Source organism: Mesoplodon densirostris, chromosome 15 (genome assembly GCF_025265405.1).
Source record: "Mesoplodon densirostris isolate mMesDen1 chromosome 15, mMesDen1 primary haplotype, whole genome shotgun sequence".
Classification (NCBI taxonomy): domain Eukaryota; kingdom Metazoa; phylum Chordata; class Mammalia; order Artiodactyla; family Ziphiidae; genus Mesoplodon; species Mesoplodon densirostris.
This window is the reverse complement of record NC_082675.1, coordinates 24,173,778-24,193,955: the sequence shown is the minus strand read 5'-3', so window position 1 is coordinate 24,193,955 and position 20,178 is coordinate 24,173,778. Positions and strand designations below refer to the sequence as shown.

Genomic DNA, 20,178 nt, shown 5'->3' with positions numbered 1-20,178 from the left:
CCAAACCCTCTTCCCTCCCCAGGGAGATACAGATCCCCCTTCTGGCCCCTGCCCCCAGGGCTTTGGCTCCTACCGTCCCCATCCAGGCAAGGCTGGTGGCAGGTGACTGGAAGGCGTGGAGAAAGGCAGGCCAAGTGGGGGCGTGGGCCCCGGCCAGTGTACTCCTCAGCCAATCAGTGGCCTGCCCAGCCGGTGGATTCAGTTACAAGCCCCAGATCACCCCATACTCCAACCTCCTTCCTACTCCTCCCAAAGCTCCATTCATTGGCCCCGCAGCACCGGGTCGGCTGGGCTCGTTTCCGCTCAGCTACAGAGCTGCTGCCTCGTGGGCCCACCAGGGTAGGATTCCCGGGGGCTTTGTCTGACTGGGCTGGGCCAGGGCAGAATGGGGGTTCTGGTGGTGCTCTTTGGGGTGCTGAACTTCCTGGGGGCAGCTCTGGGGGGCTCCCCTGCCCTCCACTTGCACAGCACCTCCTGCCACTTGGCCAGACCCATCTCTGGCAGCCCTTTGGGGTTCCTTAGCTTCTTGGGCAAGGATGCCCAGGGATTAGCCCTGTTCCATGCCCACTGGGATGCGCACGGGAGGCTGCAGGTGTGCAGCCGGCAGGATGAGCCAGAGCTCACTACAGCCTTCAGTACCCTCTGTGCTGGTGAGATCACCCGGGACTCCTTCATCCACACCCCTGGACCTGAGCTGCAGAGAGCCCTGGCCACCCTTAAGAGTCAGTGGGAGGCCTGCAGAGGGCCTGCCGAGAGTCCAGCAGGGACCAGGGAGAAGCGAGCAGCAGGGCAGAGTGGAGCGCCTAGCATGGGGAACCAGCGGGTGAAGAGAGGCTGGACCATGCCTGGCACACTGTGGTGTGGAGTCGGGGATTCTGCCGGGAACTCCTCGGAGCTGGGTGAGCCATCGGTGTGTGGACAGGGGGGCTGGTGGGGGGGGAATGCAGCCTTTAGCCCTGGTACCCACTCTCCCAGGCTGTGTGCCCTGAGGAAGTGACTTAGCCACTCTGACTCTCAATTTCCTTATCTGTAAAATGGGGTGACCATAAATCTCATCATGGGATGCTTAAATGTGGTTATAGATGGGAAAGGTCCTACTCACACCTGGGAGGCCTCATTAATTACCATCTGAGGAAGGAGGCTGGCTGGGATGGATCCAGGGTCAGCTGAGCCAAGAAACCATTACCCAAGAGGAGGCTTTATGGGTACAGGGTGCCCAGTGGAGGGGGCGCCGAGACCCAAAGGCCTGGGTTCAAATCCCAGCTCAGCCCTTCCGAGCTGAACGAGTCACCTCCCCTCTCTGAACCTGTTTCCTCACCTGTACAATAAATGTGACACCTCCTTCCCAGGGCTGCTGTGTGCTTGGGTGTGGGAAGTGCCAGGCATTTGGGAGATGCTCAGTAAAGGGCATCATTGCTCAGGTGGTGAAAAACATGCATGGCTTTTTTGCACTCTCGGTACAGCTGTCAGTGCGTACGCGTGGAGGGCTGGGAGGAGGACTTGGCACTTGAGTTGGAGCAGGTTGGCATCCTGACAATGCCTCATTGTGCCAGCGAGATCGCACCCTGCTGTTTACCATTCCATTCCACACATATTCATAACTTTGGAGTTTCACTTGGGGTGTGAGCCCGAGAACTCTGGAGGCAGACACCAGTTCACCTGAGGAAGATCTTTCTGTGGGCAAGGGTTCATGTGTGGGCTGCCTGGCACTTGGAGTTGCCCAACAGAGGCTGTACCTGGGTGTTCTCTTCAAGCTTTGGAACTGTGAGTCCCACAGGGGGAGGCCCGAGGCCACCCAGGTCATCTGTATCAGGGCTGGGATGAGAACCAGGTCTCTGCTCCCAGCACCACGCGGGCATAGCCGGCATGTGGTACCCACGACCCTGCTGAGCTGGTGCCCCCTCCGCTTCCTGCAGGGGTCTTCCAGGGCCCCGATCTCTGCTGCCAGGAACATGACCGCTGCCCACAGACCGTCTCACCCTTCCAGTACAGCTATGGCATCCGAAACTACCGACTCCACACCATCTCCCACTGCAACTGTGATGCCAGGTTGGTGGTGAGCAGGGAGGGCTGGGAGCTCAGGGTGGGATTATCCACCGGGATTACCTGGTGCAGAGTCTAGGATTCCAGAGAATCCTAAAGGATCAGCCAGCCAGAGTCCACTGTGCAGTGGGAAAGCTGAGGCCTAACAGGAGAGGGGACACTTGGACCCCAAATCACCTGGCTGGTAGTGACCAGGTGGTCTGGGAGAGGAGCCAGGTAGCTCTCTGTGGTCCAGGGACCTGAGTGCTGGCTCTGGGACAGGTTCCAGCAGTGCCTGCATAACCAACGGGATTCCATCTCCGACATCGTGGGCGTGGTCTTCTTCAACGTGCTGGCGATCCCCTGTTTCGTGCTGGAGGACCAGGAGGCCTGTGTGGAGTGGTACTGGTGGGGCGGGTATGTGGCTGCCCCTTTCGAGCCCCTTCCCAGCCAGTTGGGAGCTCGGGCTCCAAGCCTGGGAGGGAAGCCTTTCTGTATGTCTGTCCTCCAGGGAATGATGCCTCGCCCTCCCTGTCTTCTCCTCAGGGTGGGGCCCAGGATGCAGACGCTCCCTGGGTGCCCTGCAGGACCCAGTGGGATGTGGGATGAGGGGTGGGACTGGCAGAGCCCTGATCTCCATGGAGATGAACCTGGAGACTTCTGGGAGGGGGGATTCTGGGTTACCAATTGCCACCATGTGCTACCTCCCAGGTGTAGAACATATGGCTCTGTATCCCTCGCCCGTCTCCAGCCCAGGACCTTCTACAATGCCTCTTGGAGCTCCCTTGCCATCCCCCTGACTCCCAGTCCTCAGAACCCAGCACCCAGCAAGCCTCGGTGGATTCAGCACCCTCAGAAGTGGCCAGCACAGCAGAAAGAGTCCAAGTACCCCAGCCAAGCCAACGCCACAGCCCTCCAGGCCCCTGTGGCCTCCCCTGGGCCTGATGTGGCCTCCATAGTCCAGCTGGAGGTCACTGATTCAGGCCTCCAGGGACTATGGCATGGCCTAAAACCTCAAGGTGAGCTCAGAACCTAACCTTGGGGGCTCCTGATGTAAGGAGGTGTCCCTGACTCTGTTCAGGGTGGGGGCCCCCTATGTTGCTTCCTTTCCTGCTCTGAACTCCTTCTGGGGTCTCCCAACCTCTCTCCTGCTGCAGCCAGAGGGATTTTTGTAAGCTCCAAACTTGTCCATGGCACTCCTCGCTGAGGCCCCACCATGATGTCCCAACACCCAGGGGTTGTCGAGTCTGGTCCTGCAGATCCTACTCCCCAGTCGAAACTCCAGTTCCACAAACTTCATTTGGTTCTTCTAAAGCCACTTGCTCTCTCCCACTGCTGGGCTTTTGCACATGCTGTTCTTGCTGCCTGGAGAATTCTCCCTGACTCTTCCCCTCTTCCAGCCTCAGCTTAGAAGCCTCTGCCTCCAGGAAACCTTTTCTGACCACTCTCGACTCTCTGGGCTTCCCCATGGCAGCACTGCTCTGCGTGTGTGTGTGCATGCACACGCGTCTCCTATGTGTGAGGCACTCTGAAGGCACAAAGGGCATGAGATGGAAGTGACACTGTGTGTGGGGGACAGAGCATGTGTGCCGGATGGCAGTGGGCATCGGACAGGGCTCCTCTCACCACCACACCTGCCCTCAGGTGCCCGCCACGCCTGCCGCAGCTTCCGCCGCCTGGACCAGTGTGAGCACCAGATCGGGCCCCAGAAGACCAAGTTCCAGCTGTTCAACAATGCCCGTGATCCCCTCTTCCACTGCAACTGCACGCGCCGGTGAGGCCTGCTTGGACCCTTGGGGGTGGGCTGCCTGTTGTCAGGCACTGGAGAGGGACACCTGGCTGACGAGGCCCTGCCCCAGCCTGAGCCTGCCTCTGCCCTCAGTCTGGCACGCTTCCTGAGGCTCCACAGTGCACCTGTGGGTGCCAACATACTTTGGGAGCTGCTGGGCATGACCTGCTTCAAACTGGCCCCTCCACTGGACTGTGCTGAGGGCAAAGGGTAAGTGACATCAGGGCCGGGAGGGATGGGGGACTTCCCAAGGGGTGGATTGCCTCTGCTGCCTTTGTGCACCTGGGCTGAGAGGGTGATGGAGGGGGTCAGGGGACCCCTGAGCTCCACTGTCATCATCCCTGTGTTCGGCTCTGCAGGTGGTCCATGTAGGTTGCATCTCAACTCTGTCATTTACTTCCTTTGTGACCTTGCAAGCTGAATAACCTCTGCACACCTCTGTTTCCTTACCTATAAAATGGAGGTAGAAGCCAAGGAAGTGGCGTGTGTGACGTACATAGGCCAAGACCTGCAGGACACATAGTAAAACACCTGCTTAACTCTTACCCCATAATCCACAATTTCAATTCTGATTCTCAAAACTAACTCTGTTACTTTTCCTATTTCACAGGTAGGGAAACTGAGGCCCAGACTGACCCAGGTTTCTGCAGCCAGCTAGTGGCAGAACCTGGGCCTTTGGGTGCCAACCCAGGTTTATTCTGCCCCCTGCTAGGTGTAAGAGCCACCCACCCTCCCGGCCCCAGCCCTGCTCCTCTCTGGGCCTTGGTCACCCTCTCTGCAGATTAGGGTGGGATTCTTGGCAGTTATGACCGCCTGCCCCACTTTTCTCTCCTCACAGCTGTTCCAGAGACCCCAGGGCTATCAAGGTGTCAGCTCGGCACCTGCGGCGACTTCAGCAGAGGCAACTCCAGCTCCAGGGGACAAGCACAGACAACAGGCAGGCATGGACTTCAGAGCACCCAAAGGCCCCCATGTCATTCTATGACCGGTGCCTGCAGCTGACCCAGGGAGCTGGAGGACCTGAAGGACAGCAGAAATCCTGGAACCAGTGACCTCAGTTCCAGCTCTCCTGGGCACAAGACTGGACCTCGTCCCTGGCTTTGCTAGGCCTTGGGGGGTCTCAGCTTCCCCTCCACGTGTTAGAGTGAAGCATGGACAGGCTCTTGTGGATAGCCAGAGGGCTGCATGGGTAGGGTGGGGGGGCCAAGGCCCAAATGCTGGACCACGTCTCTTGCTCTGCTGGGTGATCTTGGGCTGGTGACACAACCCCTCTGTGCTTGGATGTGGTATTCAGGAAGCTCATTCTGCAGCCCCAGGCTTGGGCCTTCCCAGAGAAATTAACATCCAGATGGGAATGGGGAGAAGGTAACATTGCAGCAGCCCCAGGAGGTACCAGGAGGAGGTACATATATGTCTATGTTGTGAAATTAATGCATGTCTCAAGAACTTGCCCAGGGAAGCCCCAGTGTCTGCCTGCTGAGGTCTAGGGCAGCAGGTGGGGAATGAGGGATGTCACAGAAGTGCCTGTGTCTGAATCCAGGGTGGCAGAAGCTAGAAAGGGGCTTCCCAACTCACCTCCCCAGGGGACCCCTTCTCTTAACAGCTGCTATGCTCTTCCTGGCCCAGCCCTGGCCCATTCTTTCTGGCCTAGACTTAAATTCAGATCTCCCCTGTGCCCTTAAGCAAGAGACCTCCTTCATTCTGAGCCTTAGTTTCCTCGTCTGAAAAAGGGGAGTGTAAATAGGACCTACCTCATAGGGTTGTTGAGGATTAAGCGAACCAACTCACAAACAGCACTCACCACCTAGTAAATGTTCCCTCCCTCCAGCACACAGCCAAACTGTGCTTAGGCGTCTAATTTTTTTTTTTTTTTCGGTACGTGGGCCTCTCTGTTGTGGCCTCTCCCGCTGTGGAGCACAGGCTCCAGACGCGCAGGCTCAGCGGCCATGGCTCACGGGCCTAGCCGCTCCGCGGCATGTGGGATCTTCCCGGACCAGGGCACGAACCCGTGTCCCCTGCATCGGCAGGCGGACTCTCAACCACTGCGCCACCAGGGAAGCCCTAGGCGTCTGATTTTTAAAGGTTCACATAACCTCTTGGAGGCCTCAGTTTGCTCACCTGTGAAATGGAGCTAAGAACTACACTGAACTCAACACCACAACTTGTGGTGCAGCTTAAAGGACATGGCATGTGTAATGTATACAGCTGGTGCCTGGTAATTGTCAGATCTGTCATCCTCTCATCTCTTTAGTCCCTTCCTCTGACTGCCCCCAATCCCAGACTGCTAACAAGTTAGGAAGAAGTCAGGAGTGAGGCTGGAGAATTTAATTCCTAATTGATGACCTCTAGGTTTGCTCCCCCATCCCAGATGGGGGCTGGGATAGGGGTTTGCTGATTGTCACAGTTGAGGTGCCAGGACCAAGTTTGGGGGACCCCAGTTGGCCACCCTTGGCCAGAATAGAGTGGCAGGTGCACATAAAGCTGGAGCAGCAGCAGGAGGGAGGCAGGTGGGTTTGCAGAAGATTGAGGCAGAGTGGGGGCCACGTAGGCCTGCCTGCCCACCTCACCCTCAGGGCCCCAGGCCCCCTTCCTCCAGGCCCTGCTGACCCTGGGGGCTGGGAGACAGGCTGTCGGGGGCCGGGGCCTCCTGATCGGGTCCCCAGGAGCTTCCACCGCCAGGGTCTACGGTCTCTAGGCGCAAGGCAGGCAGCAACCCCAGGCTTTGAGGCACAGATGGTGGGAATGCCCAGGACCCAGGCAGCCCAGGGGAGCCCTCCTCACTGTTGCCCTGGCTGCCACCATCACTGCCCCTGTTGGGGGCTACCCGAGGCAGGCGGCGGCTCTGGGGCGAGGGGCTTCGGCTGGTGCCACGGCGTTCACAGGATGAGGGCCGCAGGGCGAGGCCGGGAAAGCGGGCCAGACCTGGGCTTCGGCTACGGTGCCGCTTGGACTTGCCAGGGCTTGGGCTGCGGGACGTGGATGCAAGCAGCTCCAGGGTGCTGTCATCCTCATCCTCCGAGCTGGCACCCGAGCTGTCTGTGCTGCTGCTGGCCAGCTCCGAGGTAGGCAGTGAGATCTGGGGGGAAGGCTGGTCACTGGGGTGCTGCTCTCCCCAGCTGGCCACTGAGGCCTCTGGGAACCACTCCCACCCTCCCCCTTGGCAGACCCAGGAAGGTCAGGATACTTGTAGGAGGTCACAGAACAGAATGTAGAAGCTGTAGAGGCATTTGAATACTCCTTTGGTGCCCCTGACCCTGCAGCCTGGCCTACTTACCTGGAAGGGCTCAGTGACCCCGATAAGGATGCTGTGGGTGTGGCTATAATAGCCCAGGATGAAGTCTCCGTGACCCTTGGGCAGTGACTCCTCACTGAATGTCACCTGGTGGGCCGGGGGGTTTAGGCCCAGGTTGGGATGAGGGAGGCAGCCTCAGGACCCTTCAAGCTGAATCCTGAGCCCCCAAGGGCAATGGGGACTTCCTCCCACTCTCCCCCTCCCCTTAAGTACCTGGTAGATGTTCCCATCCACATCCTCGTGTTTGGCCCAGACATAAGCCACGTAGTCCTTGCAGTGGCGGAAACCCACCTGGGGTGAGAGCAATCAGGGTCGTGACCCCTAAGGTCTGACCCCAGCAGCCTCAAACACGTGGGTCCTTGGCTGCCCCTTCAGGCCCTTCCTTCCCCGATGTACCGACCACCCCTGCCCGTCTCACCCGGTACAAGCCGATCCAGTCCCAGGAGCTGCGGGCAAACACCGTCTCTATGCGGTACCTCACCACAGCCTGCTCCGGCCGCACCCACTCGTCTGCCACATCCAGCCGCACAAGCGGCACGTCGTCTCTGAAGGCAAACTGCCCAGGGGCAGGGGGCAACATCAGGCGAGACCCTCTAGTATTCTATGCACCTAGAGCCCTTGGGCCTGCGTGGGCACAAATTGGCTGAGATGAAGGGCCTTTGAAGCCACTGCACAGACTGGGAAACTGAGGAAGAACAGGTCCAGGATGAATGCCAGGTTTCCTGCCTCCCAGCTCAGGGCTCTTTTTGTCCTTAGCCTCCTTAGGGAGTGAGTGAGAACACAGCTTTGAAGCTTAGTAGACCGTGGGTTTGTCCCTGGCTCTGCCATTGTTATGCAGTGTGACCCAAGGTGAGTTTCTTGACCTCGCTGAATAGAAGGGCTCCTGTCCTTAAACTCTGATGATCTTATTTAACTCTTGGGGTTGCTCTGCAGATTCAATGAGATACCATATAAAGCGTCCTATAAACTTCTCAGTATACAGTAGGTGCTCAATGAATGACTTGCCTATAAGCTAACAAAGGAGTCCCATGATGCACTGGATATTCTGGAGTAAAGTTAACACCCATGAGCAGGCAAGAAGAGCTCTGGGTAGGTGGCTGGAGACCGTCCAGGCTCTGCTACTAACCTGCTTCATGACCTCAGGTAAGCCCCTCATCAGGCTAAGTAAGACTCAGTTTCCCCACCTGTATTAAGGAACCACTATTAACCTTGTTTGTCATCAGTCCATGGAGACAAAAGAATCTTCTCTTCCCAGGGTCACCCCAGGCTGAGCAGGGGGTCACCATGTGGATGGGGTTGCTGGGGTGGCAGGTGGCCAGGGTATTGGCTTCACCTCTGTCCCTCAGGAAAAGACTCAGTGGTGCCAGCCTCCGGCTTTGTCTGCTCCCCTGTTTATCTGGTTTCAACTTTCTCTCCCTCCTCAGCTTCTAAGCCAAGCTGCTTTGAAGAAACCAGCACATCCTCTCCCTGCCGTGGGTTCCTAACAGCAGGTCTGGCCAGGTTGCGCTCTTGGAAATACCCTTTAGGGCCTTGTGGGGTCAAAACTCCTGCTGAGCCCTCTGCTGTGTTGCTTTGGATAAGAGATTTAAGTTCTCTGAGCCTCTGTTTCTCTCATCAGTAAAACTGAAAGAAGAATTTGGATATCCTCAGGGCCTACCACAGTATTCAAAGGGATGACATACATGAAGTAGGCTACACAGGCTCTGGCATATAGTAGGTGCTCAACAGGTAATGTTTTACAAGGGACAGGGTTCTAGATAAGGAGGGAAGGACAGGGCACCCAAAAGGAGTGGTTCTCAAGGTGAGGTCCCTGATTGGGGGTTAAACCTCCCACCCAAGGCTTTTACCAAAGGTCATGGGAGGCCAGACATGGGCAGATTTCCATTCCCAGCTGAGGACATTGGCCACTGTCCCTCTGACTGACCATATGACAAAGTTAGCAGGGAAAACATTCTCTGGTCTGCTGGGCTCCCTCTTATCAGATCAAGAGAATCGGAGAGCCCAGAGTTGGGTTTCAGGACTGGAAATTGGGCTCTACCCCACTCTGCTGCTGAGCCTGTGTGCGACTTGGGGCGCATGCCTACTCCACTAACAGAAAGTTGGACTACGTGGTCTCTAAGATCCAGTTCTGACATTCTTGGATTTCCCCTTTTTCCTTTGGCAGCTAGGAGCCCCAATCCTAAACACAGGGGCTTCCCTGGTGGTGCAGTGATTAAGAATCCACCTGCCAATGCAGGCGACACAGGGTTCGAGCCCTGGTCTGGGAAGATCCCACATGCCGTGGAGCAACCAAGTCCATGCGCCACAACTACTGAAGCCTGTGCGCCTAGAGCCCGAGCTCCGCAACAAGAGAAGCCACTGCAGTTAAGAAACCCGCGCACCACAACGAAGAGTAGCCCCCACTCACTGCAACTAGAGAAAGCCTGCGCGCAGCAAGGAAGACCCAATGCAACCAAAAATAAATACATAAATCAATAAAAATTTATAATAAAAAATCCTAAACACAATGCTAAATTTTATAGTAACTATTTAGAGTTTAGCTTTGTATTTTTTTGTATCTCTACTCCCCCTCCCCATCACATATGGTAAGATGGTAAATAAATAATAAATGAATGTGAATGAATGCTACATGGGATTTGAGTAAATATTTTGGTGGCTGGTCTTATTATATATGTGAATTTTAACATAAGTTGCCCTAAGCCTTTCTCAGAAAAGGGGAATTAGAGATTAATGGAAAAGGTATACCCTTTGAAATCAGACTAGCCAGGGTTCAAAACCTTCCCTTTAGTAGCCATGTGACCTGGGGCAAGGGGTGCTGTGTCTCTGGGCCTCAGTTTTTTCACCTGAAAATGGAGATCATAGGACTTCCCTGGCAGTCCAGTGGTTAAGACTCTGAGCTCCCAGTGCAGGGGGCATGGGTTTGATCCGTGGTCCGGGAACTAAGATCCCACATGCCATGTGGTATGGCCAAGAATAAGTAAGTAAGTAAGTAAGTAAATAAATAAATAAATAAATAAATAATGGAGATCATAATCCCACTCCCAGTCTGCTGTGACAAGTGGATGCTACTGAGGGCAGGTGTAAGGGGTTACCGGGGGGCAGTGGGATGCTGAGCTGGGCCTGGGGATGTCATGCGGGGAGCATGAGGCCAGGACTCACGTGCAGGACGAACTGGGCAGCCACGGGCTTGTGGTCGCTGACAGTGTATTCCATGTGGCTGTGGTAGCTGTGCTGGGTCACCTGGAGCCGGTGGCTCTCCCGTCCCGAGGGGCTGGGACCTCCACCTGGAGCCTTGACCTTCCACAGGATACGGTCTGTCCAGGCTGGCTTCCGCTTCTTGGCACTGCGGTGGGCAAGGGTAGGCTGAGTATCAGGGGTTGGGGGTCAAGGCACATCTGCCTCCTGTCTCTCTTTCCTGTCTCCCTTATCCAGAAGACCTCAGCCCACATCCCCACCTCTCATCCCAGTTCTGAGCTCACCTGGTATCATATTTGTTAGTACCCACGTCAAACTTGAAGGTGGGCGCAAAGTTGAGGGGCCCCTCCTGGAAGCCCCTCAGGATGGGCCAGGTGTTCTTGGCCATGTTGAGCTGTGAGGGTTCAGAAGCACAGAATTGGACAAGAGCTTGGGCAGCGCAGATGAGGGCAAGGACCATAGCCTAGGGTACAGGTGGTCCTAGGGCATGTTCTGTGTGCTTAGGGTTTTGGGGTCCAGGCTGGGATTCCCCACCTGGTCTTTCTCCCAGAGCTGGTGGAGCTGCTCGCTGTCGATGGCAAATTTGACGAAGTGCAGGTCGTAGCTCTCGATGCGGAAGTTCAGGTCCCCGAACCAGAACACGAGGCTGTTCGGAGGTGGGGGTCAGCGGGGTCCATGGGGTGAAGAGCCCAACCCAGATCCTTCTCTGCCCCCATCCAACCCGACAGCTGCTCCTAGTGATGACGCAGAGGGTGGGTGGGTTGCTGCAGAGCCTCCAGCCCACCACGGAGCAGCAGGGGGTGTAGACCTAGAAGTTAGGTTCCGACCCCCAGCAAGGCCTTGCCCCTCGGCAAAGCTCCACCCTGCAGGCTCCACCTCCCTATCAAACTTACCAGCTTTCTTGTTCCTAGCTATAGTGTGGGTGGTCTCCACCCCCATAGGCCCCGCCTCTCCCCACAAGGCGCACCGGCCTCGCCCCTGAGGCCCACCCCTCCTTCACTAGCCCAGCCCAAGCCCCATTAGGTCCCGCCCCTGCCCATACTCGTGATCCAAGATCCCTTGAGCTCCAGGCCCCTGGAACTGCTGGAGGCTGAGGATGGTCTGGAAGTTGTCCTTGCGCTGCTCCGCTTTGTCCATGTGGGCCGGCAGGTGGCAGTTCAGGAAGCACAGCATGTGCCCGAAGGCGGCCAGTCGCACACTCACTCCACCCTTGTTGCCCTTGGGAAACAAGGTTGGGTGGGTCATGGGCGGGGCCTAGGCTAGGAGGTGAGGCCCGCGGGGCTTAGGTGGGCGGGGTCAGCGGGTGAGGCCCAGGACCCGTGGAGGTGTGGAGAGGGGTGGGTTCTAGGGATGCGAGTGGAACACTAGGAGAGGCGGGGTCTAGAAAACAAGGGGTGGGGGTGGGTGGGGAGAGGCGGGCCTCAGAGTAAGGGGTGTAGCTTGGGGTGGGGATATTGCCAGTACGCGGGGGTCCGGGGACTAATCTACGGATCCCTTAGGGCCCTGTACCCTCCCAGGCCGCTTCCACGCTCACCCAATAGCCACCCAGGCCAGTGCGCGTGCAATCAGTCTGCACATCCCTCAGGAAGGGCAGATGGTAGTACTTGGCGAACAGCAGCAGGATGACGCCCTGCATCCGCACAGTACTTACCTGCAGCAGAGGCGTGAGGAGGCTGAGAGACGGGACACAACTCCCCCGCCCCCGCCCTCGCCTTTTCCGGTTCTTAAAGGTCTGCTCCTCCATCCTCCCATTTCATGGACCCGGCCACCGAGGCCCAGCGGGCCCCACGGTGAATCAAGGCAGAGCTAGGGCTGAGAATCCAGGGGTCTCCACCTGCCCGGGGGTTGAGGGAGGAGTTACCAGCACGAAGTTGAAGGGCCCCAGTGCGTCCATGAAGAGCTCGCTCCACTGGTCGGTGAAGAGCGCGTCCTTGAGCCGCTTGTTGATCATAGAGTTCACTTCCTGCAACCTGTGGGGGACTGTGAGGCGGCCTTCGGATGGGGGGGGCGCCCTAGAAACCCCTCCCGCGGGAGAGGGTCTGGGAGGCAGGAGGGGCTCAGGAGGGAGTCTACTCGCCCTGTCCCCTCACCCTATGGCGATCATGTCTGCCCTGTCACTGTCATCGCTGCTGCTGCCCAGGTGAAGGAGGGATGTGACATCATCGGGGGGCATGGCGGTGCCCACGTTCCATGTGACCACAGTGATCCTGGGGATGTGGGGGTACAGAAGGGGTTACTACTGGGGACCACTCTCTTACCCTCAACCTCCCTCCCACAGGGCTTTTTCTGGGGAAATAAGCTTGACTATCAGCCCTCAGAAGGACCCACAGTGGGCCCAGGGTCCCTTCCACCAGACTCTTCCAGGGGAGATCAACTGAGGCGGGGTAGGCAAGTCCCTTAGGAGAGGATGCTGTCTTCCGAGGGCCCCAGAGTGGGCCTAACACCCACAGGGAGTCTTCCTCAGGGAGGTCAGCTGGGGTGGAGTAGGGTAAGCCACCCTAGAAGGATGGCTAGTCTTAGAGTTCAAGCCCCAGCAATGTCTTGGGAGAGGGCCCCTCACCAGAAGCCAGGGTCGCTCTTGCAGGTGGGCTGAGCTGACCAAGAGGAGGATGACGAGGTGGATGTAGAAGAGGAGGTGGTAAGAGGGGCTGGGGTTTCTCTGGGCTGAAGATTGGGGCTCAGATGCCCACCAGGCCCGGCACCCTGGGTGCCAGGCCTGGGGAGGGCCATCTCAGGAGCTGGGGGGACACACGGGGAGTGGTTTGGAGAGCGGCTGGGGGAGCGGCTGGGAGATCGGGGTGGCTTGGGCAGAGGTGGGGGCACAGTCTGGGCTAAGGGGGCCCCTGGCCGGAAGGTGGGGTAGAGAAGTCCGGGGGAGCGAGTGCCAGGCTCTGGAGGACCCTGGCCCACATCCAGGGGCAGAGTCTGTGGTGGCCAGGACGAGACAGGATCCTCAGGGCTGCTGCGGGGGGCCTCAGGCCGGGCTCTGAAGGAGGGGGAGATCCAAGGGTCTGGGGGGGCTTGAATCAAGGATGGGGAGCCCACAGGACCAGATGTCTGAGTCGGGGGCTGGAGATGCCCTTCTGAAGTGGAGAGAGGTCTAGGGTCTGGGGCATCCCTCTGTTTAGCTGGTGTCCATCCCACAGAGGCCGGGGCTGATGTCATGGATGCTGGAGTCAGGGCCTGTTCCTGAGAGAGTGACAGAACTGGACTGGGCACTGGGGAAGAGCTGGAAGGGGGCTGTGGGGGCTGTTTCTCAGATGCCACAGCCAGGCTCAGGCCTGAAGCAGCCAGGGCTGGCTTGGGTCCCATGGAGGCAGGTGGCACCTGCTTCTGGTCCCTGGACAGTGGAGCCAGCCTGGGCCCCAGGGTAGCTGGAGGAGGCTTCGGCCCAGCCGAGGCAGACATCACCAACTGGCCCATAGATGTTGGAGCCAGGCTGGAGCTGCGGTGGGCAGGAGCTGTTTTCTGCCCTCCAGGGGTAGACATTGGAGCCAGGATGGGTCCGGGAGATGCCAGAGCCAGCCTTGGCCCCTTTGAGGAAGGTGGCATTGCTGCTGGTGGCCCCACAGGCGTCAGAGCCAACCTTGGTTCCGAGCGTACTGGTGCTGCGTTCTCCTTCGCTGGGAGCTGAAAACATGAGTCCATCTTGGATATAGGACAAGTCAGAGCCTCAGAGTCAACCCTAACCAGGCCTCCACTTCCATATAGACCCCAGCAGACTCTGTCTAGCTAAGAAAGGCCCATCTTTCTGAGGAAGTTCTTCCTAATTTCTCACCTCAATCCATTCTGCTGTGAATCAGCTTCTCTTCTGGAGGAAACAGGACATGGAAACCTATCCCCTCCCTCACCTGTGACACCTCTTTCATAGATGGGGAAACTAAGACCCCCAACTCAAAGGAGGCAGAGTGTGAGCCTGGACCTGAGGGCTCTCCTCGCCTTCCTGGCTGACACCCACTCCCTGGCCACCCTGGAGTGTTGGGTGGCTGGAGTCAGCTTCCCTGAGCACCACCCACCCCTGCAGTCCCTGCTGCTCCCCTAGCCAAGGGCTACTGATCTGACACCCCCCCAGATCTTCCCACTCAGGACACCCTGGGGCCAGCCTGTTAAACACCACCCCCTTTCCTCCACAGTACACAGGAACCCTCAGGTTCCCCCTGCCAAACGTCCCCAGTTCCTTGGTCACAGCCCTCTCTGTCCTCGTCACCCATTCCCAGAGCTCCGTGCAGGAGCAAGAGCCTGGGTTAGGACTGGCCATGTCGATTCCCAGCCCAGCTCTGTGTGACCTTAGGCAAGCACTTCCCTGCCCAGGGCCTCAGTTTCCCTGTCTTAAAATGAAGGAACCTGGTGAAGAATCCCTGGCCACACCTTATCCTGGGAAGCCTAAGTCTCATATCCTCTGCATGTATAAGCCCAACATTTGCTAGGCTTCTATTTGAGCTCCATGGAATAGTCCATCCTCCCAAGTGTGATTCTAACACCCAGAGCAAGTCCAGGATTCTGTTGATCCTGGCACCGCACCACTGTGCACAAGTTGTACCCTCTTACCCTTGTCACCCCACCTGTGAGGACAGGCAAGCAAGTATCCTCTTTATGTCCAGCAGGTGGAGTGGCAGGGCGGGTGGGGCACAGCAGGGACCTCCTCTTCCTTTCCCATCTGTCCCTGTCTGATGTCCCTGTCTCCAGAAGTCAGGATAAAGTGTCCCTGGCCAGGGAGGGTAGAAGGAGGTTTACACTCACCCTGGGGTGGCCCCATCCCTGCCTCCAGAGATGCAGTTCTGTCTGCATCCCGTGTCCTGCTTGGTTCAGAGAATCTGAAACTCTGCCTCCACCTCTGTCCCCAAACTCAGCTCTTTGAGGCTTGCATTTTGGGCATCCTCCTTGGTTCCTAGTGTCCCACTCCAAACCCCCACCCCAAACACCACACCGCCTCCAGCACTAACAACTTAGACATCCCAGATGTCACAGTTTCAGTCTTCAGGGACAAGCCTCCTCATTTTGCATTAGCTCAGAGAGGACAAGCAACTTGCCCAAGGTCACATAGCAAAGCTGGAGCACAGCTGGGTCCCCTGATACCTGGTCCAGGGCTTTCCCAGGAGGTCCTGGAGACAGCTAACTCCATCTCTCTCTGAGTGTCCCATCACTACCCCCTCAGCCCCTAGGGTACCCTGTTTGCCCAGTCCCTGCTTGGTGGGCAGAGAAGAGTGCCAGCCCCTCAGCTGGGGCACCAGGGTGCCTGCACTATGTGGGGGGGTGGGGTGGGACTAAGGATCAGGAATGGGGGAACTAGGATTTAGGGGGTCTTACCTTGGAGGGTGCCCCAGTTTGGGAAATCCCATGGGGCATGGGCAGGGGGCCCAGGCCAGCCCGGGTCCCCAGCCTCACGCTGCCACTGATGCCCTGGCCCTCCATGTCTGCAGCCCCTGGCAGCCCGGGTTCCCTTGGGCTCCAGCTCCTCCGCTAGCTCCCGGGAACCAGTGATGTCATCAGCCGTTTCAACCTGCTGAGAATTTAAAGACACAGGCACCAACTTCCCAACATAGAAGTGGCCAGGGCAAGGTGGCCTACCCCTGGGGACTGGCTGCTGAGCCTGGAATGGTCATGGTGGGGGAGGAAGCGGGGGAAGTGGGTCCATTGGCCCGGCACAGGTCCCAGCTGGCAGCATAGTGGAAGCTGTCTCTCTGTTCTTACCCTCCAGCCGGTAGGCCTGGCCAGCCCTTGCTCAAGGGAGGGGCATTGACACACCTGAGGGTAAGGTAGCTCAAAGGTCAGCCCCCTCTCCAAGGCTTCAGAGACACCTGAGTCCCTGCTCTGATCCTGTGACCTTCTTGACTCCCTGCCAGCTCAGGGCTTGCCTTGGCCCCCACCCTTGCCCCATTTTCAGGCCTTGGTGCCCGCCCCTCGCCTGGCTCTATCCTTCCCATCCCAGAGCCAGACACTCAGGCTCCAGCAACTGGAGTCTTTCCCATCTCAACCTCAGCACTGACCCCTCCTCTTCTGCAGACACCTTGCGCCTGCCCTTGGATGTCCCCACAGCCAGGCCCAGCCCAGCTCCTCTCAGCTTTCCTCCTCCAAGACTCACTGGGTGTGGCTTGGGAGAGGGACTTGCTCAAGGTCACCTGGTGAGCTGGGGAGGTCCCCTGAGTCTCAGTGAGGAAAGGGAGCTGCCTCAGTGACCCAGGAACCACAAGAGTCAATTGGGATGTCTGGGGGAAGGGAGCTGGGGTGGAGAAATGCCCAGCAGTGGGGGAACAGACTGGCAGGAGGGTCAAAAACAGGTCTGGGAACTTCTTTGGCCAGGACCCAGCATAGGGCCTGGTCTCCAACAGACCTAGGGAAGTGTTTGTTGAATGAATCAACCAATCAGTGAGAAGAGTGAATGAGTGACATGTTCAGATACGGCCGGAGATAGCTGTGGGCTCTGCTTCTGCCTCTACTCCACTCTCACTCTCATCTGCTAAGCAGCCCCTGAAAGCCTGATTCCTCCAGAGCTGCTTGATTGCTTACAGAGGAGTGATCTCACTCAGTTTAGGCAGAAAATGATCAGAATTTTGTGCCCAGAGCTCCCTGCTGATCAAGTCACCTCTGTATCCTCATGGACCGGTGTGGTCCCCTGCATGAAAGTCACGTGGACAGATACCTCATTCCCTCTCCTGGATGGGCTTCCCACCTCTGCTTGACTGTCTCTGGGTCTAGTCTGTGTTTCTGGGCTAGCACCTCTGTGAGGCTGGAATTTGCAGGGGCAGAGACCCAGGCCATATTAGGGTTCTGGGGTAGAAATGTTGTGATGGTGGAAGTGATGACGTTGGTGATCGGGGAGGTGATGACAGTGGTGATCGAAGGGGTGGAGATGATAATGTATGTAGTTATGATAATGGAAGTGAGGACTGACGGTGCTGGTGGTGGTGGTGAGGTGACAGTGCTGGCAAAGTGGAGGTGATAGTGGTGGGATGGATATGATAGAGGAGGTAGTGGAGGTAATGGTGATGGCAATAGAAGAGATGATAACAAAGGTTGGTGATGGTGGAGGTGGTAGAATAAAGAGATGGGGGTTATAGTAACAGTGGAGGAGAGATGGGGGCAGATGAGGTGGTGAGGGTGTTATGTTGACGGAAGAAGAGGTGGTGGTGGAGTTGGAGGTGAAGATGCGGGTGGTGGTGAGGGAGGAAGTGAGTGTGAACAGGGTGGTGGTGCTCAGGCCACCAGAGATGGAAGGAAATTTTGAACTTACCCTGCCTAGCCCTCTGACTCCTATTTTACAGATGAGAAAACTGAGGCTCCCAAGAGTACTTGGCTTCTGTTGCAATCCTGGAAGTGATGGGAGACAGATCCAGGTCCCTGGAACCAGTCCTAGGGCTCAACCATCTGGGCTGAGACAAGGGCATCAATGTCCTTGAGAAACCAGGCAAATGTCATGCAAATAAGTATGCAAAGGGCTCCTCTGCCCCAGTGGGGCAGCCAGGATCTCCACCATGTCCCCTCCCTGAGCTCAGATCCTGCAGGGGACTTTGTTTCTGTCTCTGCCACTGACTTACTTGGAGAGTCACTCAGATTCCTGGTCTGTGTAAGGCAGATAAAATCAGTAGATACCTCCTAAGATTGCTGTGAGAATTCAACAAGATAATACATCTGAGGAGTTTAGCACAGAGCCTGGCACAAGCAAGCTCTCAGTAAGGGCAACTGCCCTGGAGTTACCACCATCACCACCATCACCACCACCACAATCATCATCATCATCATCATCCCCACCATCATCATCTATTCCAACCTGCCCATTTGGAGGATGCTGAAACTGAGGCCCAGCATAGTTGCATTCCTGGGTCGGGGGGAAGGAAAAGGGGCTCTGAGACCCAGACATGGCCTTGCTAGGGGAAGGGGGCAGGGGGCGGACCTCGGCTGAGAAGAGAACAGGGTAAGAGCTATATTTGAGCTCCTGGTGTGATGACTAAGGAGGTTGATAACAGGCTCTGGGGCTCAGGGTGGCAGGCTGGGGGCAGCTGCCAGGGAGAACCACCCCCCTGGAGATGGCTGTCTCTGGAGACACCTCTGGCTTCCTCCCTTCCCTCGCTCCTGGGGGTAGGGGGTGGTGTACTGAGGCAGAGAGTACATCTTGTCCTGCCCCATCCTAGAAATCTTAGTGCTACCCTCAAGGCTGTTTGGGTCAGGGATAGGAAAGGAGGTGGTTGATGGATTATCTCAGTTACTCTCCATAGTAACCCTGTGATGTTGGTAATAAGATCCCCATTTGACAGAGGAAGAAACTGAGGCCTAGGGATTACACAGCCAGCAGGGGACAGAGCATGGGGTTCCCAGGGAGATGGTGGATAATTCTCCCCCACAGAGGTTCCTGTTGAACCTGTTCTTTGAAGGAGAATCTGTATTGCCAAACTGAAAAGAGAAGAAACACCCCGGGAAGCAGAGGGAGCAGCAGGTGCAAAGGTATGGAGTATGAAAGGTTCCGGCTGTGAAAGGATGCAACCTCTGGACACGTGCCCTCATGGCCCTTTGGCTCAGAGTAAATCCCCCAGAAGTAGGGAAGGGAGAGAGAGACGTGCTTCTTCCTCTTTCCTCTTCCTCTTCCTCGATCCACCGCCCAGGGGCACCTGAGGATGGTAATGGTACAGAAGGGTCTGTCCTCTTCGTTTTGCTCGCTGGTCCCCTGTGAGGGAGGTCACACTGTGGCCACTAGTTGAGAAATGTTTTGAGACATAGAGGGTGCTACAGGGTAGTGTGGGAAGGTGGAAGAGGTAAGCATCAGGGAGGGCTTCCTGGAGAAGAAAGTATACAGGACCTGGAGGAGCATTTCTCCTCCCAAGGTTTTACTCCAGAGTTCCTTATTGGTACCAACTGCCACATGTTATATCACTCTCCCCTTGTTCTCACCCTCTGGAGCAGGCGTCATCCTCACCTCCCATTCTGCTCCTCAGGAATGGGTTCAAGGAGGAGGAGTGACTTTCCCAAGGTCACACAGCTGGGGCCTGAGCTCAAACATCCTTCCTTCCTCTCCTCAGCTCCCCCTCCTCCCAGGCAGCCTGGCACCCGCTGTCAGCTGCTCTGAAGTGAATGGCTATTTTTATTCTGGTTTGAGGGGATCTCGGGCAGCAGAGACATGTAGGTTAGAAGGCTCTAGGACAACTGGCTTCAGCAGGCAAAGAGAGGTTTACTGCAGGGACAGAAGCTTGCCTGGGGGCTCTCCTTTCTTGCATGCTGACCTGCCCTTGGCGCCCAGGTCTCCAGAAACTTCTATATTGGAGCTCAGAACAGAACACAGAGCCAGACTAAACCCTAGCCCTGATCCCAGATCCAACTTGAGCCCTAATCTTGGTGTTAACTGAGCCCCGATCCCACACTAAGACTGAGCCTCTACCCCAGCTCTAGATTGAGCCTTGGTTCTGGTCAAGTACTGAGCCTGATCCAAGCCTGACCTAGCCTGATTCCAACTGGAGACCTCAATTCTGGACCCAGATCGAGCCCTGATCCTAGCTTAAGACTGAGCCACAGTCACAGACTGAACTTTAACCCTGGTTTGGACTAACCCTTGATTTTAGACTGAGCCCCAAGCCCAGGTCTAGACTGAGATCCAAGTCTGGTCATTAACTGAACCTGGTGGCAGACTGAGCCCTGATCTTGGTCACAGACTGAGCCCTGAATCTAATCATTGACTGAACGCAGGTCTCAAACTGAGCTCTGACCCTGGGTCACACAACTCTGGTCACATACTAGTCCCTGACCTCAGACTGTGCACTGAATCTGGTCAAAGGCTGAGCCCTGAACATAGTCACAGATGGAGACCAAATCCCAATCACTAACTGAACCCTGACTCCAGCCCCAGACTCAGTTCTGAATCTGATCATAGGCTAAGGACTGACACTGACCTTGT

General features: G+C 56.9%; 2 protein-coding genes across 6 annotated transcripts; one reads left to right on the top strand and one right to left on the bottom strand.

Moving 5' to 3' along the window:
* Window positions 1–385: 385 nt before the first annotated feature.
* Window positions 386–4,863, top strand: PLA2G3 (phospholipase A2 group III). The gene is made up of 7 exons (XM_060119588.1): window positions 386–899; window positions 1,917–2,049; window positions 2,305–2,439; window positions 2,734–3,041; window positions 3,667–3,796; window positions 3,905–4,021; window positions 4,650–4,863. Exons 1-7 carry the CDS (start codon window positions 386–388, stop codon window positions 4,861–4,863), a joined length of 1,551 nt encoding a protein of 516 aa, XP_059975571.1.
* Window positions 4,864–6,380: 1,517 nt separating this feature from the next.
* Window positions 6,381–15,710, bottom strand: INPP5J (inositol polyphosphate-5-phosphatase J). 5 transcript variants are annotated; one of them, XM_060118939.1, is made up of 13 exons: window positions 15,606–15,710; window positions 12,859–13,946; window positions 12,389–12,505; window positions 12,160–12,268; window positions 11,833–11,949; window positions 11,341–11,516; window positions 10,833–10,944; window positions 10,583–10,692; window positions 10,263–10,446; window positions 7,522–7,659; window positions 7,317–7,394; window positions 7,086–7,190; window positions 6,381–6,887 (listed from the first exon to the last, which is right to left on the bottom strand). In XM_060118939.1, the coding sequence occupies exons 1-13, from the start codon at window positions 15,708–15,710 to the stop codon at window positions 6,381–6,383; spliced, it is 2,946 nt and encodes a 981-aa protein (XP_059974922.1). The 5 variants fall into 5 exon arrangements, with proteins under 5 accessions (XP_059974922.1, XP_059974924.1, XP_059974923.1 ...); XM_060118941.1 differs by having other exon boundaries at window positions 13,885–13,946; XM_060118940.1 differs by lacking the exon at window positions 11,833–11,949.
* Between the last annotated feature and the right edge of the window lie 4,468 nt (window positions 15,711–20,178).